Source organism: Marmota monax, unplaced genomic scaffold (genome assembly GCF_021218885.2).
Source record: "Marmota monax isolate L192 unplaced genomic scaffold, Marmota_monax_Labrador192_F-V1.1 WCK01_AAM20220418_F8-fsc00065, whole genome shotgun sequence".
In the NCBI taxonomy this organism is placed as follows: domain Eukaryota; kingdom Metazoa; phylum Chordata; class Mammalia; order Rodentia; family Sciuridae; genus Marmota; species Marmota monax.
Genome location: NW_026694038.1, coordinates 9,851,884 through 9,878,333, shown reverse-complemented (window position 1 = coordinate 9,878,333; position 26,450 = coordinate 9,851,884). Strand labels below are relative to the sequence as shown.

The 26,450-nt window shown below is 39.0% G+C and overlaps 2 protein-coding genes across 9 annotated transcripts in view; one reads left to right on the top strand and one right to left on the bottom strand.

Moving 5' to 3' along the window:
* The first annotated feature begins 14,433 nt into the window (after nucleotides 1-14,433).
* Nucleotides 14,434-21,630, top strand: Efcab10 (EF-hand calcium binding domain 10). 2 transcript variants are annotated; one of them, XM_046464196.2, is made up of 4 exons: nucleotides 14,442-14,630; nucleotides 19,687-19,851; nucleotides 19,966-20,053; nucleotides 21,553-21,630. In XM_046464196.2, exons 1-4 carry the CDS (start codon nucleotides 14,522-14,524, stop codon nucleotides 21,590-21,592), a joined length of 402 nt encoding a protein of 133 aa, XP_046320152.1. In that variant the 5' UTR covers nucleotides 14,442-14,521; the 3' UTR covers nucleotides 21,593-21,630. The 2 variants fall into 2 exon arrangements, with proteins under 2 accessions (XP_046320153.1, XP_046320152.1); XM_046464197.2 differs by lacking the exon at nucleotides 19,687-19,851 and having other exon boundaries at nucleotides 14,434-14,630.
* Nucleotides 16,202-26,450, bottom strand: part of Rint1 (RAD50 interactor 1) — a 33,661-nt gene continuing 23,412 nt past the window's right edge. For 6 of the 7 annotated variants that reach the window (XM_058585510.1, XM_058585511.1, XM_058585508.1 and 3 more), the window contains 4 exons: nucleotides 25,553-25,767; nucleotides 23,775-23,955; nucleotides 22,918-23,036; nucleotides 21,374-21,936 (listed from right to left, as the gene is read on the bottom strand). In XM_058585510.1, coding sequence (XP_058441493.1) covers nucleotides 21,744-21,936; nucleotides 22,918-23,036; nucleotides 23,775-23,955; nucleotides 25,553-25,767 — 708 coding nt within the window. In that variant the 3' untranslated portion in view covers nucleotides 21,374-21,743. Of the gene's footprint in view, nucleotides 17,539-21,373; nucleotides 21,937-22,917; nucleotides 23,037-23,774; nucleotides 23,956-25,552; nucleotides 25,768-26,450 lie in introns of those variants that run through there. The other variant, XM_058585513.1, reaches the window with a different exon arrangement.

Here is a 26,450-nt window from a genome sequence, read left to right as displayed (position 1 = left end):
CAGCAGAGGAGGTTGCACATAAGAAAAAGATGTTCCAGAAGAAACTAAAGGAAAAAAATCACCTGGGAGTTTGTCAGTATGAGCAAGACCCTGGGTTTAATCCCTGGGGGTGGGGGAAGGTGGGTAAATTCAACATCAAATAAAGGTAAATAGGAGTTAAATATTAAGTTGTGTTTTATACTTAGATATTTGATCATGTAAGAGATGACAGTAAAATGTGTAACTGTCCCTGATGCTGCTTTATCAGGAAGGCATGGTGCAGACACTATCGGCTGATCTAGGTTGGCACTGATTTGGGAAGCAGGTCCATGGAGGTTATTTAGAACCATAAGTATGGTTGAGTGAGGTTGCTTAAGAGAATGTAAAGGGAGACAAGCAGACATTGGGGAAGTTGAGTAGAAGCCAAAAGCTGGCAAGGATGAAGCACTCACTGAGAAAAGAGAACACAACAGAAAGTGGTTCCCTGGAAGCCAGGACTTTAAGATGTTCAAGGAGCAGTCAACTAAATCAAATACCACTGCAGTGTAAGAGAGAGATGGAATGTGTCTGGGGTTTTGCAACACGGAGGTCATTGAAACTACCACACAAATTACCACAACTTTGGTGGCTTAAAAATCACAAAAATGTATTCTCTCACAGTTCCGAAGACCAAAAGTCTCTAGACTTCCAAAGGCTGTGGAGAATCTTCCCTCACCTCTTCCAGCTTCTGGTGACTGCTGACATTCTTTGGCAAATCTCGGTTTAGAAACATATCACTTCAACCTCTGTCTCCATCTTTTCGGCTTTCTCTCCTGGGTGTCCCCGTGTCTTACATCTCCACTATCTTTCTCTTACAGGGATACCTGTCACTGGACCTAAGCCCCAGTTTAAATCCTGGTTAATCTCTAGATGCTTAACTCAATTACATCTACAAGTTCCATTTTCCAAATAAGTCCATACTTATAGTTTCTGGGGTTGGGACTTGAAAATATAGAGAGATTTTATATATTTGTATATATGTTATGTGTGTGTGTGCATGTGTGCACGTGTGTGATTACTATTTAATTCACTCCAGTGACCTGACAGCAGGTATGATGGAGTGTGGGAGGTGAGGATGGCAAAGCTGAACTGGAATGTTTTGAAGGATGAATGAAAACTAAGCAAGGAAATTCAGTAAGTATAGACAAACCATAAAACGTTGGAAGGCACAGGGTAGTTTGGGATTGGGGTTTTATGTTTGTTGGGTTGGTTTGTTGGTTGGTTGGTTGAGTGGTTATTTTTTTTTTCAAGGAAGGAGAGGCCAGACTATGATGCAGACACTGGTGAGGCAGGGGTAACAGGAGAGCCAGAGGTTGATAAAGCAAAAGAGAAGAGTTCCTGGGAAGGCAAGAGGGAGGGATGGAGGGACACTTCTTTGAGGGAAATAAGGAAGAAGTCAGCTCGTGTAGATTCAATGTTGGGAAGATGAGGAAATTTCCATCTGATGGATTCCATTTTCTCAGTGACCAGAGGCAAGTTGAAGGTGCATGAGAAAGCTGGAGAAGTTTGAGAGGAGTAAGGAAAGAATAAAATGGTTACTAAAGAAACTGGATTGCCAGAGAACATTGAGGGCACATTTGCAATCTGTGATTGAAGAAGGATCCGGACACGGAACAGATGGTCTTGGACAGTGGTTTAAGTACACAAAGAGCAGAACAAGGACAGTTGGAGCCAAAGCTCTTAAGCAAATTAAGGCAAATATCTTGTCATTTTGACTCAGGCCCAAGAGAATATTTTCACTTACTGTGCAGAACAGAAACCAGAGGAACCAGATTTGATGCTTGGTACACACGCAGTAGGCACATTGAATACATGTTAAATTTGATTGCCAACGGTCACAACAACATCAGCATAGCACTGCTAGTATCAACAACTTCCTTGTCCATCAGTTCTCTCAGAGACTTGTTTGTGTGACTGGCTGCCCATTACTGCATTGGCCTGGGTGACTTGTAATGCCATTTTGAAAAAGGCCTGGGCATTCTGTTTTTTTTTCCAAACTCAGGACTCTGAAAAGGCTCCTTCAAAATGAGTGAGACTTGGAAGCACCCTCTTTGGGTAATATGAAAACTGGATGGACACATTGATTTGTTTATAGTACTAGGGAAGGAACCCAGTGGGGCTCTACTACTCGGTTCCATCCCCAACCCTTTCTTTTATATTTTGAGAAAGGACCTCACTAAGTCACCTAGTCTGGCCTCGAACTTGCCATCCTCCTGCGTCAGCCTCCCAAGTAGTTGAAATTACAGATGAGCATCACTGTGACTGGTGTGAATGATTGATCTTAAGGGCCCTCTTCTACAGGTGACAAAACAGACACACAGAGGTGAAATGAGGTACTAAGAACATGCAGCCTATTTATTCTCCCTTCTATCTGGTACCCTCTCCATGGTCCTCTCTGCTTCCTGTAGAAATAAACTCTGTCTAAAGGCTTTTCTTCCTAAACCACTGTGAGTATGTTCATGGAGCTCTTTTAAAATTCTCTGGGTCCCCTAGTTGGTTTTCTCAGGTTTCTGTAATTCATTCTACTGTACTTGAATACTTTTCTCCTTTTTGGTTTTTCCCATTTGGCAATAACTACTTGACTAATGGATTATTTCTTGCTTTCTGATCTGGTTGGGACAACCTCCAGAGCAGCAGATTTTATGTATCCATACTTCTGAGAAAAGTACCCAGGACCCAGGAATGTATTTTAATGTTTATTTTCTATCATTACATCTTCATAAGCTATTCAACTAGAAAAGTAAATGAGAAAAATGCAAAAGAGCTGAATGCTTCAAACACCAAATCAATCCCATGCAAGTCTGAATCGTTGCAAAATCACTGTGGGAAGCTTGCCAACAACTTGGAGGTGCTGCATTTATTGAGAATTCAAATCACAAATCAGATCTGAGGTCATTAACATTGGGAAGGCTCTCTTAATTTAAAAAATTGTAGAACTCTTTCTGGCTTTCCCCTTTAGCCTACAAATATTTAGTGAGTGTTTAATCAAACAGCATCATCATGAAAGTATTTGGCTTCCTCTGCAACCTGAACAAGAACTGTGGAGGCTGATGTTGAAACAGGAGCTTCCACCGTCTGTGTTAGGATTTTCATTTTCTCCCAGCTTCTTCACTTCCCTGGCTGATATCCAACCGGGTCTTATCACGGACTGTCTCCCTCCCCAGAAATGCTCTTCCATGCCCCTGAATAATCCAGACCCAGTGCTGGGAGATGGGAGAGAGGGTGACAATTTTGGCACATTCTTGAAATAGGACAAAGGGTGACACAGAAATGAAGAGAATGGACAGGAACAATAATAGGGATTCTGAGGCTTTTCTACTAGGAAGAATCAGATGTCATGTTTTTGTTTTTTTCAGTTCTTATCAGCCTTTTGGTTCCATCCAATTCAACAAACTGAGAACGTTTTTCTGTGCACATGCTCCCACTTCGAGCAGAGGACTAATCAGGTGGGATTACCCACAGAGGGTGCCTCCAGGCCCCGGCTCACCTTCAAGCTCGGTGAGGTTGTTCCTGCCAGGTCCACGCTGATCCCAGCATTGTTTAACATTTTAATTAATGAATTGGCATTCAAAGTAACCTTGGTGAATTAAAACCATGAATACAAACACACTGACTTATAGAATAGCTGTTACCTTTGGGGGCACAAGGGAGATTTCTGGAGTGCTGAAAACGCTCTGCATCTTGAGCTGAGAGTTTGTTAAATGATCTAATCATCTGTAAAATATTTATCATATTGTATACTTAAGATATGTTCATTTTGGGGCCGGGCGCAGTGGCATACCCTGTAATCCCAGAGACTCAGGAGGCAGAGGCAGGAGAATCATGAGTTCAAAGCCTCAGCAATTGAGAGAGATGCTAAGCAACTCAGTGAGACCGTGTCTCTAATAAAATACAAAATAGGGCTGGGGATGTGGCTCAGTGGTTAATCCCCAGTACCCAAAAAAAAAAAATGTTCATTTCACTTTGTGTTCTTAAATTTAAATGTTCACACACACACAAAATATATGGAAGACTTGAAGTGATATGTGTCAGCAAAAAGAAGAAAGTTACAACATGGTTGGAGGAGAATACTGATGAGAAGCTCAATTTGTCCTTCATCCTCCCGGGGGCAGTATGTACCACAGAGGAGAGGCTGCAAACAATGGGTTGAAAATGGGAAAGGGGGGTGAGGTTAGGGTGGAAATCTCACATGAGTTGGGCATGGGTGTGCACACCTATAATCCTAGCAACTTGAGAGGTTGAGGCAGGAGGATCGAAAGTTCCATGCCAGGCTGTGCACCTTAGTGAGACTCTGCCACTAAATAAATAAATAAATAGGGGCCGGAGATGTAGATCACTGGTAGAGCACCCCTGGGTTCAGTCTTTAGTACCACCAAAAAAAGAAGGAGGAGGCGGAGGCAGCGGAGGAGGAGGAAACGAGAGAGTGAAAGAAAGAAATTAATCTTAGTTTATCTGAATTGGCTGGGCCCCCCTTCATCTCCCATATACAGGCAACTCTCCCTTCTGTGGCCACTAGAGGGTTTTCAGGAGAAATTAAATGAGATGTTGAGAGGTTCCGGACTGAAGGATACCAGGCCCAGCAGAGAAGGTTACCTCAGAGTGGATGTGAAAAGTGGAAGGAAGTATGAAATTGCTTCTTTTCATCATAAATTCCTCTACAGAACTTAAAATTTTCAAATAGTGCTTGGAGTTTGTCTATTTTAACTTACATAAGCATACCATAAGGATGCCTAAAATAATAACAAAGTACATGGGGAAACAGGGCAGGAAGTGTAGCTCAGTAGTAGAGAACTTTCCTACTATACAAAGACCCTGGGTTCGATTTCCAGCACTGAGGAGAGGGGGGAAAAAAGGAAGGAAGGAAGAAGAAAGGGAGGGGAAAGAAAAAGAAATATAAGAGAACCATTAGGTATCTCATCTACCTTTTTATCATGGTATAGCATTTGACTCTCAGATGGCTTTGAAAGTAATCTATAGGGCTGGGGTGTAGCACAGTGATAGAGCACATGCCAGCATTCACAAGGCCCAGGATTTGATCCCCAGCACCCCCACCCCCCCAAAAAAAAGTTCTTCCTAGGAGAACTTTTCCAATGTTGTAAAACTTGGTATAGATTTCCACATGGATTTCATTGACATTGTGGAACTTCCTCATTCCAAAAGCATGTATATTTTGTCTACTTGAACTCTAAATTCTTCTTGGGGATCCTCTTAAATTTCTAAGGAAGCAAGACCTGAGCTGGCTTGTTAAGTATTGTTCGGTTCCTAAACAGCATCAGACATATAGTTGAGGTACAGCAAATGTATGATAAAGGAGCCAGTGGTGTGCTAGTAAACGTAGACCGATGGGCTTGGGGAGTGACAGGGAAAACATTTGCTAATTTCTGTGATGTAAATACATCCCCATGGCCAACCCCAAGCTGGCAGCATGACCTCACAGAACCCACAGCTGGGAAGAGACGAACTGACTGGTCCTAGCGAGGCTGTGCAAGCAGCTGCCACACACGGCTGATTTGCCAATGCCACACACATGTGTTAATTCATGTTAAACAATATGAAATCATTCATCCCCAAAGGCCAACAATGAGAACTTTGCTACCACTTGAAAACAACCAACTTTCTATCCAACATTTTTCCCCATTTTTCTGTTTGAAAAGGGTACTTGGGCAAACGATTTTTTTGTTTGTTTTAATAATACATAAGTAATTTATTTTTTCTTCTCAATACCCATTCTGTGAACTGGGCTCCAAATGTTTCATTGGAACCTAACATGGTCTTCCACTAAAAAGCAATACCAAGGGTGACTAGGTTGCAGGGCAGCCCACAATGCACCTAAAGTCTTAATATTGATTCAGTAGCATTATTTTGGGAAATGCATTCTCAGTTTCAGCCAGGGAAGACAAGACTGCTACCTGGCCACCATCCCAGCCATGAGAAAGCACACCCTTCTACCTCACCATCTGCCATCTGCCAGAGGTGAAGACTCCCAGCTGCCCCCAGAGCAGACTCCAGCTCTAAGCTACACCTGTACTTCTCTGACATCAAGAAATGGGCTGGAAGTACAAGGATTACCCTGGTGGTGCTAGTATTGGTGCTGGTGGACCAGTAGGAATAATAGTAACTAATATCTGTATATATCTCACAGCCTTTCTTTCTTTCTTTCTTTCTTTCAAGTACTGGGATTGAACTCAGGGATGCTTTACCATTGAGCTAAATCCCACTGTGTGTGTGTGTGTGTGTGTGTGTGTTTTGTTTTTGAGACACAAAATTGTCTAAGCTAGCCTCTAACTCATGATTCTCCTACCTCAGCCCCCTAAGTAGCTGAGACTACAGGAATGCACCATCACGCCCGGGCTCCTCATCTTTTCAAATTTAATCCTCTCAATGACTCTATATGTAGGATTATTATCCCCATTTTATAGGTAAGAAAACAAAGTTTACGGAGGTCAAGTAATTTGCTCAAGATCACACAGCTAGCAAGGATGAAGCCTGTTGGGAAAAGGTTCTTGGGTAAATAGGAGAACATTTGAGTTAATCCTTCGTACAAATAATTTAGAAGCTCAAAGAGTATTGGTTTGTTTGGTTTGGGGGTTTTGTTGTTGTTTGGTTTTCATGGTACTGGGGATTGAACCCAGGGGTGCTTTACCACTGAGCTACATCTCTAGCTCTTTATTTATTTAGACAAAGTCTTGCTAAATTGCTGAGGCTGGCCTCAAATTTGTGATCTTTCTGTCTCAACTTCTGAAATCACTGCGATTACAGGCACATACCACTGCACTCAGCAGAGTATTAGTATTCAAAAATTTTGTCCTGGGCTTTAATTTGGTGAACCTAACTAAAGCTTAAACAGACATAGTTGGTGTTATGGGGGATAAATTAAGGCTACGTTTATAGTTTGATGTTCTGAAATATAAAAATTGTCTAAAAAAATGAGATGGGGGTTAGATTAAAACTGGTAAAATCCAAATAAATCCTAGGGCTCAGTTAATAGTATTGTATTAGAGCCATTTTCCTGATTCTGTGGTTATATGTCAGCATTGGGAAAAGCTGGAGGGAGGGCACATGGAGCTCTCTGAACTATTTTACAACCTCTTATGAGTCTTAAACTATTCCAGAATCAAAAAGGAAAGAGTGGGTTATAAAGCAGGTACCATGTTCAGTCATCCTCTGGTTTTAGGGATAGCCTTGGGTGCAGAGCCACTTTGCCCAAGGCCCTACTCTTCCAAAGACTGCTGCAACCAGTACCTGGTAACATGCTGCCATTTTGGTCCAGTGTAGGGCAACTGGTACCATCATCCCAACCTTGGCCTGCGATCCTTTGTAGTACAGCTACTCACTTGATACTCTCTACACTGTTGTCTTTTGTAGTGAGGATTTAAATTAGGACTTTAAAATGTTTTCAGGCCTGGGGAGGTAGCTCAGTGGTAGACTGCTTGCCTAACATGTGTCAGGCCCTGGGTTCATCCTCAGCACCAAAAACGAAAACAAAACAAAACCAGTTTTCAGCACTTTGGCTTTTTAGGTCCATGAAGAATGAGGGCAAACTTGACATTCCTTCTGAGTAAAGCTGGCACTTCCTCAGAAATTGAATGTTGCTGTTTTACAAAGACTGAGATGGAGCTTTTGAGACTTGAGTTTCACAGAGATCTGTATACCTGTCAAATTCTGGTTGCAAAGCTTAAAACAGGCTGCTGAGGCCTACCTAACACACACAAAAAAAAACACAGTGTCACTATTAAGCTGTGTTCTGTCTAAAAACAAACAAACAAAAAAAACCCACCAACAAAACAACTTGGTAAAAATAAAACTATTAGATTCCAAACTTCTGTCTCCAGGTGAATTGCCCAAGAATGTTAAGCATATAATAAATACCTTTCCTTCTTTCCACATTGCCACATAAAACCAAGAGTCTGTAGTTTTTAAAAGATGTAACACAAAATATGAAATACTACATCCTTCCCACTTCCCGTGTCCCCCCAAAACAACAAAAAAGTAACTTTCATGGGAAATCAAGCAGGACAGCCCATGGACATAGGTTATAGAAACTCTATTTAGTCACCAATTTTTTCCTTAACAGCAAACACTTAGTACATTCCTGGAACCGTTTTAAGAGCTGTATGTATATTTGTTTGTTCTGGCCTTAACACGTCTCCTATGAGGCAGATATTCTATCTATGAGGAAAGCAAGGCAGAGAATTCAGGCATCTTGCCCACGGTCACGTAGTTCATAATGATCAATGGTAAGACTGGGATTTGAATTGAGGCAGTCTGGTTCCAGAGATCTCTAAACAATACTGCATCATTATACATTTTCTCAGAAAATTTGTCCTTTATATTTTTTCCTCTCTTCTTTTTTTCCCTTTTTCACTGCTGGGGATTGAATCTAAGGCCTTGTGTGTGCTAGGCAAGTTTTCTACCACTGAGCTACATCCCCAGGCCCTTCCCTCTCCTTTAACAGCAACTAAAACCCTTAATTGAGGCTTCTCTGTCTTGTTTCTGCTCAAAACAGAAAGCAGAGAGAAGAAATAAACCCATAGTCTATTCTGGACACTCTTGTCTCCTCATTTTTCCTTTTATACAATCTCATCTCCCCATGCTCAACACACACACCCACACACACACACGCACACACATGCACACACACACACACACACACACCCTGATCTATCACTCCAAGGTTGACAGGAAAATTGACAAGTCTACCTAATACCAAAGCCCAAGGTCTTTATGTTAGTGATCCACAAACAGGATGACCAACTGTTGTAGTTAACTTTAAAATTGTCCAGTTTTATCACTGAAAGTTTCCTGAACAAATCAAGAGGTTCATCGCTCTGGGGAGCTGTTAATAAACTGTGATGCCTGAGATACTCCTGCACCATGGATCCCAGAGCAATTTTATCAGACTCTGTGAGTGGGGGAGAAGGGCAGACGTATTTACAGATGGCTCCCCAGCAGATTGCATTGTGTGGCCTGGGTCGGAGAATCACAGTAGGATTATATCAAGCATGAGCTAGATCCTCCCAGATGCTATAAGAGTCCTAATTCACATTTCTCAGCTCTCCACCTCAACCTGCACACCTTACTGTTATACAAGTCTCTGTGCTGGCTTGTACACCAGAATCACCTGGAAGTGTCTAATACCTTCAGCTTGAGAATATAAAAAGGTATTGCCACATTGAAAAACAGTTTGGCAGTTTCTTCAAAGTTAAACCTACACCACCATTCCACCCACCCTCCATTCTATTCCTAGGTATTTAACCAAGAGAAATTAAATCATCTATCCACCCAAACATCTGAACATGAATGTTCACAGCAGCTTTATCTGAAGTAGTTCCAAACTGAAACAACCAAATGTCTATCAATAGATGAACGGATATACAAACTGTGGTATATCCATACGATAGAATCCTACTCAGCAACAAAATGAGTGAAATAGCTACCGTGGAGCTCACCTGTAATCCCAGAGGCTCAGGAGGCTGAGGCAGGAGGATGGCAGGTTCAAAGCCTGTCTCAGCAACTTAGTGAGGCACTTAGAAATTCAACCTGTCTCTAAATAAAATATTTTAAAAAGGGCTGGGGATGTAGCTCAGTGGTTAAGCACCCCTGGGTTCAATCCCCACTACCAAAAAAAAAAAAAAAAAAGAGTGAAATATTGATATATGTAACCACATGAATGAATCTCAAAAAATAAATATGTTGAGTAAAAAAAGAGCCAGAAAAAACATACTATATGGTGCCATTTATATAGAATCCTACAGAATCCAAGCTAATCTACAGTTACATATAGTAGGTCAGTGGTTGTCTGGAGGCAGGGTTAGTGATAAATATGTTCTTTATCTTTCTGTGGTAATTTCCATGGCTACATCAAAACATAACACATTGGGCTGGGGTTGTAGCTCAGTCGTAGAGCACTTGCTTAGCATGTGTGAGGCACTGGGTTCAATTCTCAGCACCACATATAAATAAATGACTAAAAATAAAGGTCCATCAACTAAAAATAAATATAAAAATGTTAAAACATTAAAAATATGCAGTTTACTAAATGTTAATTATATGTAAAAATCTATTATAACAGGGCTGGAGTTGTAGCTCGGTGGTAGAGCACTTGCCTAGCATATATGAGGTACTGGGTTCAAATCTCAGCACCACAATAAAAAATAAACAAATAAAGTAAGGATATTTTTTTTAAAAAGAATAGAGTGTTTAAAAATATGTAATTTTAAAAATCTGTTATATCAGCAACAACAACAAAACCGCCAGTGTCCACTTGCCCCATTCCAAGAGATTCAATTCCATGGGTTCAGAATAGGGTACTCTGTAAAGGTCCCCAGGTGGCTACAATGTGCAACCCTGGCTGAGAAGTACTGCGTGCATACTTTTTATCCAGAGTTACTCCCTCAAAGCAGTAGCAGGATTAAGAACAATATTAAGGAGATGGAGGACAAGAAGACAAAGAAGAAAACGTGCTCTGGTAACATTGATGATAATAATTAATGAAGTCCAGTTTGGTTTAAGAGAGAGTGGCCATGACAGAAAATAGCTGACTCCACTAGGTGGCATCTGGACACTTCTCGGTAGTGTCATTTCCAGGGGAACTGGAGATTCATGTCTGAGATAGGTTGTGTGAGAGAGAGAGAGCACTGAGCAGACTTCATTGTTCCTTTGGTAGAGAAAAGCAAGCAGATTTCTTGATGAAGAAAACATCCAGCAACTGAGGAGGATGTGAGCAGGGCCCACATACTCCCCGCAGCTTGACTTCAGAGGCAGAGGAAATTAGATAATTGCATTGTCAGTGTTATTGCACATTCTGGAGTACAAAGAGCAGAGAATAAATCAATGAAGTTCCCCAGAAGAAACATTGAGCAGAAACCACTGCATTCTGCAGATCAGCACCCAATCTTCTCTTCCTCCATTAAGGATGTTCCTCATCTTTTTTACTTCGCTTTCCCCAGGCCACACCAGCCTTGGATCAATCAATCAAAGGAGACCATGACCAAAGACTGCAAACAGGCCCCCTGTTATTGTGACTCAAGTCTTCCCCAACCAGGCCTGTTGTCTTCTGCTTCTCATAGTCATCACTGTCCCCTCAGCAGGACTCCCTCTCATTTCTAATCCCAGTTGACATTGTCTGGCTTCTGCTGTACAGACTTCTAAGCAGACCCAGAGCCACTTTCCCAAGAGATCACATTCTTAGGTCAACCCTGAAGGGTCACATACTCAAGTGGCCATGATTTAGAGGAGAATAGTCATCTTGTTTGTGATATACTGTCCCTTCTACCATGGAACGTAAAGTGAGTCCCCTAAGAATCGGATCAAAAACCACTGAAAAATAACACCAACACCAGAATTTTTCAAATTCTCCCCAGAATCCACCAAAAACCAGGGCTCTTGGGTACACTGGTGCTTGAATAATGCATCTGCTTTGTCAGTTTAGGTAATGTAGGTCTGCCCCTGAGTAAGGGCTTCCCGGGTTCCAGTTACCTGTATCACAAGGATCACTCAGGCTGCCAGTCATACTTCAGAGAAAAGCACAAATGAAGAATAGATAATGTAATCCTGTCATTCTAAGTAAATTTCAATACAGTGCCCTCTTGTATCTGTTTATATGTGTTGGTAAGGCATTCCACACAGGACTTCTTTAAAAGATTCTGCTGAGTCACCGGGCACGGTGGACCATGCCTGTAATCCCAGTGACTCCGGAGGCTGAGGCAGGAGGATGGCGAGTTCAGAGCCAGCCTCAGCAAAAGTGAGGGGCTAAGCATCTCAGGGACACCCTGTCTCTAAATAAAAAAATACATAATAGGGCTGGGGATGTGGCTCAGTGGTTGATAGCCCCTGAGTTCAATCCCTGGCACCAAAAAAAAAAAAAAAAAAAAAAAAAAAGATTCTGCTGATAAAAAGTTTGCAGAGTACTCTCCTACATTCTCCAGGACACCCTCCTTTTCACACATCCAAGCCAGTTTTACAGATTTGGGTACCCAATATTCAAGTCTTTCCAAAGAGTTAGCTAGCTTCCTCCTTGGAGTACTTTCTCCAGATAGGACAAAAAGCTTATCCCTCTTTGCTCAAGGTTGAGCCAAGGATCCAATAATTAGTTAAGCATCTAGTTCTCCCTGATGCTCAGGGCAGTCATCTAAATAGGTTTTTTCCTGGCTTGCCACATTTCTCAAACTTGTAAAGGCAGGCCAGCCTCCTGGAAGTCTCATCCCCACCGCATCCCTGGCACCTCACTTTTTTTTTTTTTTTTTTTTTTTAGGTGTAGATGGACACAACACAATGCCTTTATTTTTATGTGGTGCTGAGAATCGAACCAGGGTCCAGCCAGAGCTAGGCGAACGCTCTACCACTGAGCCACAATCCCAGCACCACCTTAGTTACTTTCCATTTCAGATTTGGGTCAGTCTCCTAGCATTGATATCACAGCTTCTTTTTCCACTATTTTTTAATTGCTGAGAAATTATTTTTATAAAATGCTGAGATTTAGGGGGGTTGTGGCTGTGGTTGTGGCTCAGTGGTAGAGCGCTTGCCTCGCATGCGTGCGGCCCTTGGCTTGATCCTCAGCACCACATAAAAAAATAGATAAATAAAAAGCAACTTAAATTTTTTTTAAAATGCTGAGGTTTTAAAAATCAATAAAAAGTATAAAGAATCCTCACTTGAGCCAGTCATGGTCTTGTACCCCTGCAATCCTAGTGACTTAGGAGGCTGAGGCAAGAGGACTGCAGAAAAGCCAGCCTCAGAAACTTAGCAAGACCCTGTCTCAAAGTAAAATGTGCTGGGCATGTGGCTCAGTGGTAAAATGCTCCTGGGTTAAATCCACAGTACCCCCCACCACTAAAAAAAGAAAAGGATCCTAATTTGATAAACACCTGTGTATCCACCACTTAGGTAAAGAAATCTCACACGACCATGCACACTACAATCCCCAGGATATTCCTTTTACCTAAACTTACTCCTTTTCCTCTCATCTCCTAGGCAAACCTTATACTGAAATTTGGGTTTATCATTCCCTTGAATTTCTGGATATATTTCCTACATATGTTTGAATCTGTAAATCATATTGTTTAGTTTGGTATGTTTTTAAACTTCCTATCAATTGATTCATACTGTATATATTTTCTTGAGACAATGTTTTTTGAGATTCACCTATATGGTCACAGTAGCTATAATTTATTGTTGCAGTGTTTTATGGTATTCGATTGTATAATATATCAGGTCTTAAAAGAATCCACTCTACTCTTGATGACATTTGGACTGTTGTCAGTGATTTCTATTATGAACAGTGCCGCTGTGAACATTCTTTTACATGTCTCTTGGTGCACATGTACAAGAGTTGCTTTAGGAGTGGCATTTCTGAGTCATAGTGAACCACGTTTAAATTAGCAAGATGATTCCAAACCATTTTCCAAAGCAGATGTTCCAATGTAACTTCCATGATCACACCACATCTTTGCCAGAACTTGATATTGCCCAACTTCCTAGTTTTTAATCAGTCTGTTATGTATATAAAATGGCATTATCTTGTAATTTTATTTTATTCGCAGGATTCCTAAAGAGGTTGAGAATATTTTCATATGTTCATTGGCCATTTATCTTTTCTTAAAGTTCCTGGTTTTTTTAAAGTTGTTGATAGACCTTTATTTTATTTATTTATATGCGGTGCTGAGAATCGAACCTAGTGATTCACACATGCCAGGCAGGCGCTACCGCTGAGCCACAGCCCCCCCTGTTTTTTTTTTTTTTTTTTTTAATATCTATTTTTTAGCTGTAGTTGGACACAATACCTTTATTTTCTAAATTTATTTCTATGTGATGCTGAGGATCGAACCCAGAGCCTTTCATATGCTATGCGAATGCTCTGCCTCTGAGCCAACAACCTCAGCCCTAAAGTTCCCGTTTTGAGTTCTTTGGTCAAAGGGCACAGGCTTCAGAGGTTCAGGACTCAAAGACAGAAGTGTCAGCCGAATTTAGTTTCTCAGGTACTCCACTGAATAAGCAGAGACTGTCTCAGACCAACCTGCAACCAATATTATTCAGTGTCCCTCTAGCAAAATGACTGTGAGATGGTCTCTACAACCTTAGGCAGTCGTCTGGTCAGGATCCAGGCATGCTCCGTGTTCCCCAATCCAGTCAAGCCAGCGGGAGGTCAGCAGGCGGCTCACACCTAAAATGCTATGTAGGACTCTGCACCAGACACCCCCAGAATTACGCAAATTTTGTTTGGTTCATCCTGTGTTACCAGCACCTCAAGCAATTCGCTATGGGCTAGAGACAGAACCGGGAAAAGGCCTGTAGAGCCAGCCCTCAGCGGGAAGGAGGGCACCACGCCTCCACCTCCACCCGCCGCACACCGCACGCCCAGACCCCGCCCGGAACTGAGCGTCACGCCCAGCTCGCAGCGTGGGGAGCGCGTCACGTGACCGCGCCGGGCGGAGGCAGGCGGAGGCAGGCGGAGTCGGAAGCCTGGACGCCGCCTGGTCGCTTAGCAACAGCCCCCGGCGTAGCGATGGAGGCTCGGGTTAGCAGGGAGCAGGAAGCCGGGTATTATTTGAAAAGCCACCGGATCCTGGATCTGCTGAACCACCTCACCAGCGTCCTCCTCTTTGTCAGGCCAGGTAAGGGTGCTGCCACCTAATAGCGTTCTGTGCTGCCCGCCTCCCCGCGGAGACGCGAGGGGGTCCCGTGCCGGCGCTTCGCTGCCTCCTCCTTCCCTCTCCTTTCCTCCCTCCACGCTCTCTAGGCCACCGAGTCCTGCTGTTGCCCATTAACTCTGTGGTCTTCAGTAAACACGTGCAGCTGGGACGACCCCTAGGTGCCAGCCGCTAACCTAGTGCGGCGAGTTAGGCTAGGGGAGCGGTCGTTGGGAAGAGAGGCTTCTCGCTCCACCTCTGCGTACTCCGTGGCATAAGACAAGACTCTGAACTGGTTTCTTGCTCTGAAAAGTGGGCACGATAGTAGAACCGATCTCGTGGGGGAGATTCATATATAAAACAGCCTGTGCTTGGCAAAAACGGATGTTTCCATTGCTACCCCTGCTTGTGAAGAGTTTTTCATACAGTAAGTGCACTAAACAAATGATAGGGTGAGCTAGAAGGGTGTTCTTGGGGAGCAGCTTTTCCTGACATTTTTATACATCTATGCCCCTTAAAAAGTTTGAAACATTTCATAATTTTTGTGTAGTGTGTAATTAAGAAGTTTTGTTAAATCGGGTGTAGTGGCACATGCCTGTGATCCCAGCTACTTGAGAGTCTGAGGCAGGAGGATTCCAACTTTGAGGCCAGCCTGAGCAACTTAGACCCCCATCTCAAAATAAAAAATAAAAAGGGGATGTAGCTCAGTGGTAGATCGTCCGTGGGTTCAAACTATAGTACCCGGGGTGGGGGGAGGAGGGGGAAGTAAAAATGATCATATGTCTTCCCCAGGTTGCAAAACTTCCATGTGGAGTGTCCAAAATGCTAAAACTGTCCATTTCCTTAAATTCTATACATCCTAACACTGCCAAAACCACCCATCCAGTATGATCGTGTTAAGAATGATCAAATTCTTTCTAGTTGTTTTACAGCAGTAAAGCATTAAAAACAAACAAAAAAATATCACTGTAACAGATAAGGAAGTGAAAAGAAATAAAGACAAAGGAATGCCCTTAACTTTTTTTTTTTTTTTTTTTTAATGCTCTGAGGTTAAATTGATTTCAAACTGATTTTTAAAACGTGTTTTGGAAAAGTGACTATGTCTCTTGCTGGTGCTTGATGCTGTAACATTGAAAAGTATTCTGCTGTTCAATGCAGCAGTATGTCTGACTCCACAACTAGTACTCTTGATAGCATTTCAGTGTTCCCAACACAAAGAAATGATAAATATCTCAGGTGGTAGATATGCCACTTACCCTGTTGTATACATGTATTGACATATCACACTGTACTCCATAAATGTGTATAATTACTGTGTCAAATAAGAATAAAAATATATCTTAAAAAAAAGACAAGAGGAGGGCTGGGGGTGTGGCTCACGCGGTAGCGCGCTCGCTTGACATGCGCAAGGCGCTGGGTTCGATCCTCAGCACCACATACAAATAAAATAAAGATGTTGTGTCCACCGAAAACTAAAAAATAAATAAGTATTTAAAAAAAAAAAAGACAAGAGGAAACCAACAGATTTTAAAACATTATGTGAGCGAAGAGACAACTATGGTGTGGGAGAATTTATTTGCAAACTATACATCTGGTAAGAGATAATATAAAAATATACATAAGGAATTCAACACAATGGTAAAATAAACAGTGCAATTTTTAAAATGGGGAAAGGACTCAGGTTGATCCCCGGCACCACACAAAAAGGAAAGAAAGAAAAAAGCCAAAGGATCTAAAGACATTTCTCAAAAGAAAACATACAAATAAACAACAGGGTATATGAAAAAAAATGCTCTCCATTACTAATCATCAGAGAAATGCAAATTAAAACCAATATCACCTCACAGTTGTTAGAATGGCTATTATTGAATAACAAGTGTTGTCAAGGATGTAGAGAAAAGGGAAATGTGTACACTGTTGGTGGAAATGCAGTTTGGTATGATCATAATGGAAAACAGTAAGGAGGAAGGATCTCAAAAAGTTAAAAAATAGATATATTATGTGATCCAGCAATCCCACTACTGAGTGTATATCCAAGAGAAATGAAACCAGTCTGTCAAAGAGATACCTACACTCCCATGTTCACCACAGCATTATTAACAATAGCCAAGAAAAGGAAACAACTTTGTGTCCATTAACAGATAAGTAAAGAAAATGTGGTATATATTTACAATGGAATACTATTTGTCTTTTTTTTTTTAGTTGTTGATGAACTTTTATTTTATTCATGTATTTATATATGGTGCTGAATCGAACCAGTGCCTCACACGTGCTAGGCAAGTACACTACCACTGAGCCACAACCCCAAACCCTGCTATTCATCTTTAAAAAGCAGAAAATCCTGTCATTTGGATGAATATGAAAGCCAGTGTGTTAAGTAAAATAACCCAGGCATAGAAAGATAATAGCACAATATTCTATAATATGCTGAATTTAAGGGAAAAAAAATAACACAGAACACAGAAATAGAACAAAATGGTGGATCCCAGAGACTAGGAGTTTAGGTATTGAGGAAATGTTGGTCCCAAAATTTCAGTTATAGGAGGAATAAGTTCAAAAGATATATTGTACATAATGGCAACTACAGTTAATAACAATATATTGTATCTGGGCTGGGGTTGTGGCTCAGTGATAGAGCACTTGCCTAGCATGTGTGAGGCACTTGTTTCGATTCTCAGCATCACATTTAAACAAATAAATAAAGGTCCATCAATAACTAATAAAAATAATTTTTTAAAAATTGTGAAGAGAGTAATTTTAAGTGTATTTATCACCAAAAAAACAAAGTGAAGGGCTGGGGATGTGGCTCAAGCGGTAGCGCGCTCGCCTGGCATGCGTGCGGCCCGGGTTCGATCCTCAGCACCACATACAGAGATGTTGTGTCCGCCGAGAACTAAAAAAATAAATAAACAAATAAATATTTAAAAAAAAAAAAACAAAGTGAAGTAGCACATGTTAAATATTTTCATTAAGCCATTCCATAATATGTGTATGTATCTATATACACACATCATGTTGTTTATTATAAATGTATCTAATTTTTACCTGTCAAAAATAAATTTAAGGGCTGAGATTATAGCTCAGTGGTAGAGCGCTTGCCTAGCACCTGTGAAGCACTGCGTTTGATCCTCAGAACCACATAAAAATAATAAAATAATGGGCTGGGGATATAGCTCAGTTGGTAGAGTGCTTGCCTCACGTGTACAAGCCCTGGATTCAATCCCCAGCACCACAAATGAATAAATAAAATAAAATAAAGGTACTGTGTCTATCTACAATTTAAAAGAAAAATTTTAAATAAATTTAAGGAGCTGCAGTTGTGGCTAAGTGGTAGAGCATTTGCCTAGCAGGTGTGAGGCAATGGGTTTGGTCCTTTGCGTCACATAAAAACAAATAAAGGTAATGTGTCCATCTACAACTAAAAAAAAAATTACTTAAATAAATTTAAACATGAAAAGATTTAAGGGCTGGGGTTATGGCTCAGTGGTAGAGCCATAATTCAAAATAAATAAATAAATACATTTAAATAATCTATCACAATGTAGGGACCCTATTTGAATATTTCTTTTCTTTTTTTTTTTTTTTGGTAGTGCTGGGAATCAAATTTGGGGTTTTGTACTTTTGAGGCAAGCATTCTACTACTGAGCTATAATCCCAGCCCCTGGATACTGATTTTTAAAAAATTTTTAAAATTTATAGCATTTGTGAGACAACTGAAACTTGAATACCATCTGAGGATACTAAAAAGATTTTTTAAATGTGTGATTGGTATTGTGATAATATTGTGGTGATATGAAAAAGGAGTCCTTATCTTTTAGAGATGCATAATTCAAATAGCAATGAAACATGATTGCTATGATTTTCTTTGAAATAATAGGTAAAGAGGGGGAAGTAGTTGGGTAACAAGTAAAATAAGATTGGCTGCAAATTTTAACAGTTGAAGTTGGTGGTGAGTTCACTGTATTTTTCTACTTTTACAAACTCCTTTATTTTTAAATACACACACACACACACACACACATTTAGTTGTAGATGGACACAATACCTTTTAATTTATTTTTATGTGGTGCTGAGGATGGAACCCAGTGCCTCACACATGCTATGGCAAGCACTCTGCTACTGAGCTACAACCCTAGCTCAAACTCCTTTAATTCTTAACAATAAATAGCTCTTTTAAAAGAATTTTTAAGTAAACATAAGGGTAAAAGCTGGGATTGAAATTAAATGATGGTAAAAAAAAAAAAAATAAATAAATTAAATGATGGTGCAGTAATAGGGTTTTACCAGCTGTTCCATCTTTACTTCTTTTTTTCTTAACTTCTGACCAGGGATAGAACCCAGGGTTGATCTATCACTAAGCTACATCCCCAGTCCTTTTTCTTTTTCTTTTTTTTTTTTGGGGGGGGGGGAGGGACACAATCTTGCTAAGTTAATTGCCCACGTGGCCTGGAACTTGAGATCCTCCTGCCTCAGCCTCCTGAGTAGCTGGGATTATAGACTTGCATCACCACACCTGGCTACTTATGATTTTTTTGTCATGATTGTCATGATTGCCCTGGAAAGTAGATATCCTTTATTTTTCATTTCTAAAATTGCTTTAATGAAAGATAACTTATTTATTCAAAATGTTAGAAATAAATATTTTATGCTTCCTATCTGGAGAACTATATCTGAGTTTCTGCTTTTGTTACCTATATATCATCCCCTCTAGCCAACTTTTCTTACATCTTGCTGTTCCCACTCTTTTCGGTTTGCAATTCTTTAGGTAAGTTAGATTGACTGGGAGATTTTTTTTTTTAAATGCCCAGGTTCAGTTTCTAGACTTTTCTATTCAGCCATCTGAAGTAAAGCACTTATGTATGTGATTGTTTAATGTTTTATGTTTCCTGCTGGACTGTAAGTTTCATGAAAGCAAGGTCTGTATCCCCTGGTGTCTAGTACAATACCTTGAACAGGTGTTTAATAGTTTTTAAATGGCTGTTTCCTTTTGTGACATATTGAAATTTCATATCAGAAAAGAGTTGGGACTATTCTTTTGCAGAAAACCCAAGAGAATATTTAATCTCTGTGTTGGAATGTATGAGAATTGCTAAAGAAACAAATGTAGCTTTTCCTTACTTTATGGATAACTCTAACATCACGGCCATGTTTGAGATGCTGGACAATTCAGGCAAAGGCACCATATCATTTGTACAGTACAAAGAAGGTTAGTATTTTCTATAAATTGAAGGAATAATTTATGATCATTTCATAACTTTCTCTAGTTGAAAAGAATCCTCATTTTGCAAATTTTCATTTCTTCTCATTCTGATGTTTACAGCACTAAAAACCCTGGGTCTATGTGATGCAGATGAAGATTTAAAGGATGATGGACATATAATAAATCTGAATAGGTTCAAGGAGGAAGTGTAAGTCTATCTTTTAAATAATGATTTTAATAATGTAGCATGATTTTCAAGTATTTATTATTATAAATTCTGTTGCAAATGGGTTCCTCCCTTTTGAGAAAAACCTTTCATTTCCCTGAAACTTGCAGCAACTAGAAAGTGAGGACAGGTGCATGCGTATACTCCCAGCAACTTGGGAGTCTGAGGCAGGAGGATACCAAGTTCAAAGCCAGCCTCAGGAATTTATCGAGGCCTTGTCTAAAAAAATTAAAAAAGGGCTTGGATATGGCTCAGTGGTTAAGTGCCCCTGGGTTCAATCCCTGGTACAAAAAAAAAAAAAAAAGAAAAGAAAGAAGAAAGAAGGAAGGAAGGACAGGCAAGGAATGTTCCCTTCTGGGAAATGCTGGAGTTAGGATGTTCCAGAGGCAATTTCATTCTTTCCTCAAGGAAACCTCAGCAATTCTCAAAGGATGACAGAAACCTAGTCTGCTAAAACTAACAGAAGAGCTTTGAGCTCAACACACTAGTTGAAAAGTTTCTGTACACAGTAATAGAATTTATCTCAAAACTTACTTATTGTAAAGTAAATGTTTATCAATAGTGTAATACACATTAGCCTGACAGTTTTAGATTTGAGATATTATAACCAGTGTTGAAAGTACTAAATGCTCTGTCAGGAAAACTATTGTAATAAAATTTGATATTTGTAGAAAGGTTCTAGTTAATTTAGCTCAATTTGTTTGCAAGTTTTACTCTCTGAGGATTTACTGATCAAGAAACCATTATTCAGGGCTGGAGTTGTGGCTTAGTGGTAGAGCACTTGCCTGGCATGTGTGAGGCCCAGGGTTCAATCCTCAGTACCACATATAAATAAATAAATAAAATAAAAGATCCAATGGCAACTAAAAAAATATTTTAAAAAAAGAGAAAGAAACCACTATTTAGTATAGCCCAAAGCCAAGGAAAAGTCAGAAGAAAAAAGAAAGTGCAATATTTTTGTCACACCAGTGACAAAAATATTAAACAAAAATGTTTAATTACATCTTCTACCATAGGGGAAAGACTGAGGCAGCATGCTCTAGCCTAAAATGTTTCATCCAGAGAGAAAAAGTTTCCACTGTCACAAAGAATGGAACTAAGTATTTTATTTATTTATTTGTGGCTAGGGAATGAACCTACAGTCTTTCACTTGCTCCAAGAGTATTTTAAATGGAAAGATAGTTACAGAACATGAAGAATAATCCTAGCTAATTCACCATCTCATAATTTGTTTTCTCATGGAAATATACTGAATTCACAAACTGGGTACAGGAACCTCAATGATAAACATGCATTCTTAAGTGACTTTAAAAAAATTTATTGGTTATGTTTGATTATCCACAAAAGTTTCCTTTAGCACAGGAAGTTGAAAGTTATAATTTCTTTGCTTTTGTATTTTATTCAACATATATATTCAGCATTTATATTTGTAAATGGAGTTATTCTGAGTTTCCACAGTTTTCTGTTTTTGGTTTTCTTAGGAACAAGAGGACTCGGGAAATATGGTCATCATTTTGGTAATACCATGAATTCAAGATAATAAATGATTCAGTAAAGTTGTCATTTGTCCAGTTTCATTAATTCAGAACATCTTCATAACTTTAAATCCAACTGCCTTCCTTTTTGTTTAAAAAAAAAAAAAAAAAACCCACAACTTTTTCTGAAAGATGGATTATTTTCCAGTGTTAGGCCAGTTTGTCCTCAAATTAAGTAGAATTTCAACATCTTGTTGAGCCAGTTTGTAAATTCCAACTTCATTTAAAGCTGCTGTGGCAGTAAGCTGCCCTGAAGCTGATTGAAGTACATCTTTCAGAAGTAATGCAGAACCAATGTTCAAATTCAAAACAATACAGGCTTCTTTTACACTGTTTGGGGGGGGGGTGGGGAAGAAAGGAGGTAAACAGAATTTTTTATTATCTCTGTCATCCATATTGTAATAATTTCATTTTGAGACGCTAAAGTTTCCCTGTGCTGCTGCTGGTCAAATATCCTCTCTATCAAAACTATTTTTGGACTAATTATTTGTCTTTTCAAATATGTTGGGACTATAGAGGTGCACAAAATTTGTAAGTTCATTAGAATTTGTAAGTTCATAAGGTACTAGAATCATGCTTCCAATATGCAGCCATTTGTTCTCTAAATAAAATACTTGGTACTAATAGTCTATTAAATATAGCTACCACTTTAGGTCCATTAGGGTATGGGAAAACAGAAAATTAAGAGATTAAAAATGAAAGCAGAAGATAGATAGAATACTAAAATAAATCTGAATATATTTCTAAGAATTATTCTCACATACATTTATATAATTACACTTAGAATCACAATATCAAATGTGTAAGAAAAAATTTTCTTCTGGCCTGGCTTATTGTTAGGTATTAAACACATCTGTAATTGCTTACATTTACTGAATATAGCAGAAACCACAGTTGCTTTCATTTTCTATTTATTCTCCCAGGAATAAGCAACTGAGAACATTAAACCAAATGTTTAGGAAACAAAGTCAACTGGATAATTTAAATCTACTTCTGGTCAATTTTCTGAGGTCATGGGTCATATCTCATAAATGATTTTGCTTTTTCTATTGTGCTCTGAACATACAGTAGCTATACAATCAATGTTTTAAGATTTTAATTGATCTCCTAAGTAGAACAAAATATATTCCATGCATGTATAATTTTATCAAAATACTCTTGTCATGTATAACTAAAAAGTACCAATTAAAAAAAAAGATTTTAATTTCTTATTCCACCAAACATCAGCAGAGTTCTTAAAATTGCTAAAAGCAAATCAACCTTCTCTAATAATTTGATACATCAATATTAATTGTTAAATATTAAGCTTACTGTTTAAAATAATTTTCTGGTCTTTTGCAATAATGAGAAAACAAAGGGAAAAGGTTCCGAGTCATATCAAACTGCAACTGGGCTGCTCCTCCTTCATTGAAGTGATTAGCAAGAATTATCTGAAACAAAGAATAATTCATGTTAACAGCTGCCTTTAATTATCATAGCCCCCCCCCCCCCCCAAATTTCTACTCTTACTTCTTTACAGACACTAGTATGGCAATATGTAAATCAATGGATGTGTAACTGATGTGATTCTGCAATCTGTATATGAGGTAAAAATGGGAGCTCATAACCCACTTGAATCAAATTGTGAAATATGATATATCAAGAACTATGTAATGTTTTGAACAGCCAACAATAAAAAATTAAAAAAATTAAAAAAAAAAAATTTTATTTATATAAGCATTACAGTTCATATTACACATATTGAGCACAAATTTTTCTTTCTTTTTTTTAAAAATATAACAGCGGAATGCATTACAATTCTTATTACATATATAGAGCACAACTTTTCATATCTCTGATTATGGTATATTCACACCGATACGTGTCTTCATACATATACTTTGGATAATAATGTCCATCACATTCCACCATCATTTCTAACCCCATGCTCCCTCCTTTCCCCTCCCACCCCTCTACCCTACCTAGGGTTCGTCTATTCCTCCCATGCTCCCCCTCCCTACTCCACTATGAATCGGCTTCCTTATATCAGAGAAAACATTCGGCATTTTGTTTTTTGGGATTGGCTAACTTCACTTAGCATTATCCTCTCTAACTCCATCCGTTTACCTGCAAATGCCATGATTTTATTCTCTTTGTGTATATATGCCACATTTTCTTTTTGTACTTACTTCTTGATATATGTATACATCCAGCTTTTCCACAAGCATTTGCCAGAAAATTTTAAATAAGGAGAAACAAAGCTGCTGTTCCAGTTGAAGTAAACGGTCTCGTAATGTAAGCAATAATGGGCAGGCTGAACTGGATAGGGACATTACTGCCTGTTCTGATTGAGATGGCAAGGATAACCATCTGTTAAAAATAAATAAATAAAATAAAACAAAACACAACTTACATTTTTACCCTAAAAATTTTTTATCACTTTTTTTGTGGGGCTAGTACTGGAGATTTAGCCCAGGGGTGCTTTACCACTGAACTATACCCCTGGCCCTTTTTTATTTTGAGACAGTCTTAATAAGTTGTATTGTGAGGCTGACCTTGAACTTGGATCCTCTTATCTCAGCCTCTTGAGTAACTAGGATTACAGGTGGGCACCACCATATCTGGCTTATCATTGTATTTTTAAATCTTTAACAAATTATGTTATATTTGGAGACCTGTACTGCCTGGGGAATTTTGGATGAGAAAACAGGTACAATATTAAAAGTTCTCTCAGAAAGCAAATGTACCTATGTTTATATTTTAGCTGTCAATGAAATACCTTTATTTAATATCATGATGATACATACACTTTAAATCCCAAAATTTTACTATTTGACTTATTGATATAAAAGTTTTAAAAAAATTAAACTGGGTATGGTGACACACATCTGCAAGCCAAGCTACTCTTGAGACTGAGACAAAAGGATTACAAGTTCCAGGCTGTCCTGGGCAACTTAGTGGATCCTGTCTCAAGATAAAAAGGGATGGAAATGTAGCTCAGTGGTACAGTACTTGCTTAGCATATGCAAGGCCCTGGATTTAATTCAAGTACTGAGAGAAAAAAATTAAAATGTATGTTTTTAAGGTTTGGGGTTGTGGCTTAGCAGTACAGCACTCACCTCGGATGTGTGAGACCCTGGGTTCGATCCTCAGCACCACATAAAAATAAATAAACAAAATAAAGATATTATGCCCATGTATAACTAAAAAAAAAATTTAAAAAATGTATTTTTTAAAAAAATATATTTTGTTTTAGTTGTAGTTGGACATAATACCTTTATTTTATTTTTATGTGGTGCTGAGAATCGAACCCAGCGCCCCGCGCATGCTAGGCGAGCGCTCTACCGCTGAGTAAAAAAACCTCAGCCCCTAAAATGTATATTTAGTATTTGAGGCATCAGCTACTTTTATGCTCTAGTTTTCAGCAAAAAACAACAGTGATGAATAACACTTCCAATCTGATTGAGGTCCTCTGTGTGGCAGGGACTGTGGTATGTCAAATACATATTGCTTGTTCTTAAGCAGCTCATGTTCTGGTGGAGGTCACAGATGCCCTCAGGGAATTATGGTAATGGAATAAATTGTACAATGCAAAGATGCACAGGTTGCTGTAGGAGCACCTTACTTTGAAACAAACAAGTGACAGGCTGGGCTGTTTGACCCTAGCTCTCTGTATTTACAATAGCTGAGGACTAAATTATAGTAGCATAAGTTTATTCTGATTAAAAATGTCCAAGAATATATTTTAGAAAGATTTATATCAAAAACAGTTAAAGTTTGGGCCTAGTATGCACAAGGCCCTGCATTTGATCCCCAACATTACAAAAACAACAACAAAAAACTAAAGTTTTGAGTACAACAGGCCAAACCCTGTTTCTATCTAGACACTTTGGAAATTTGACTGCATGTACCATCTTTCAACTTTTACTAAACTGGCATAAAGAGTTAACTTATACAAAGTACCTACCTTTCTTTCTTATAAAATTTTGCAGCATCTTTAACTTCTCTAAAAACATGGTCTACTTGACGGGTCAACATATCATGCTTTAAACGCTCTAAGAGGTTAATCATGTCGTCAAAGACAGAACTCTCCATAGAGGCTAGTTGTCCCAGCTGCAATTTACTGAGGGTATTATTCTCTGCAAAAACCTCTAGGGCTGCCTGCTGAAGTTGTAGAAAGAACTGAAACAAAAAACACATTAACACATTTATTAATACACTTCAACATCTTGAAATAGAATTTATATATCATACAATTCACCCATCTCAAGTGTATATAGTTCAATTGTAGTAAATTTAGAATTGTGCATCCATTACAATTTTAGGACATTGTCATTAACATCTTAGTACCCCCAAACTCTCATTCTTAGCCTTTATCCCCCAATTCTCTCCCTACTCCCTTCAACCCTAGGCAACCACTAATCTACTTTTTGTACTGATTTGCCTACCCTAAGTATTTTAATGTGTGTTTTTTGTGATTGTCTTCCTTTATTTAGTATAATGCTTTGAAGTTTTGTAATATTATAACATTAGTATGGTATGTATGTTAATGTATGAACATACTGAATTTTATTTATGCACTCATTAGCCAATAAACATTTGGATTATTCCCACTCTTTATTATGAATAATGCTTCTTTGAACAATTGTGCACAAAGTTTTATGCAGACATGTGTTTTCATTTCTCTTGGTATAAAACTATAGGAGTGGAATTGCCAGATCAAATGGTATTTCTACATTTACTGTTGAAAGAATTGCCAGGCTGTTTCCTACAGCAACTGCTAGGTGCTTAACCACTGAGCCATATTCTGGGCCCTTTTTTATATTTTATTTAGAGACAGAATCTCACTGAGTTGCTAAGTGCCT

Coding starts and splice junctions, on each gene's coding strand:
- Efcab10 (XM_046464196.2), top strand. CDS start 14,522: ATGGAGGCTCGGGTTAGCAGGGAGCAGGAAGCCGGGTATTATTTGAAA. Junction 14,631..19,686: donor CCTCCTCTTTGTCAGGCCAG/GTAAGGGTGCTG, acceptor ATTCTTTTGCAG/AAAACCCAAGAGAATATTTA. Junction 20,054..21,552: donor AATAGGTTCAAGGAGGAAGT/GTAAGTCTATCT, acceptor TGGTTTTCTTAG/GAACAAGAGGACTCGGGAAA.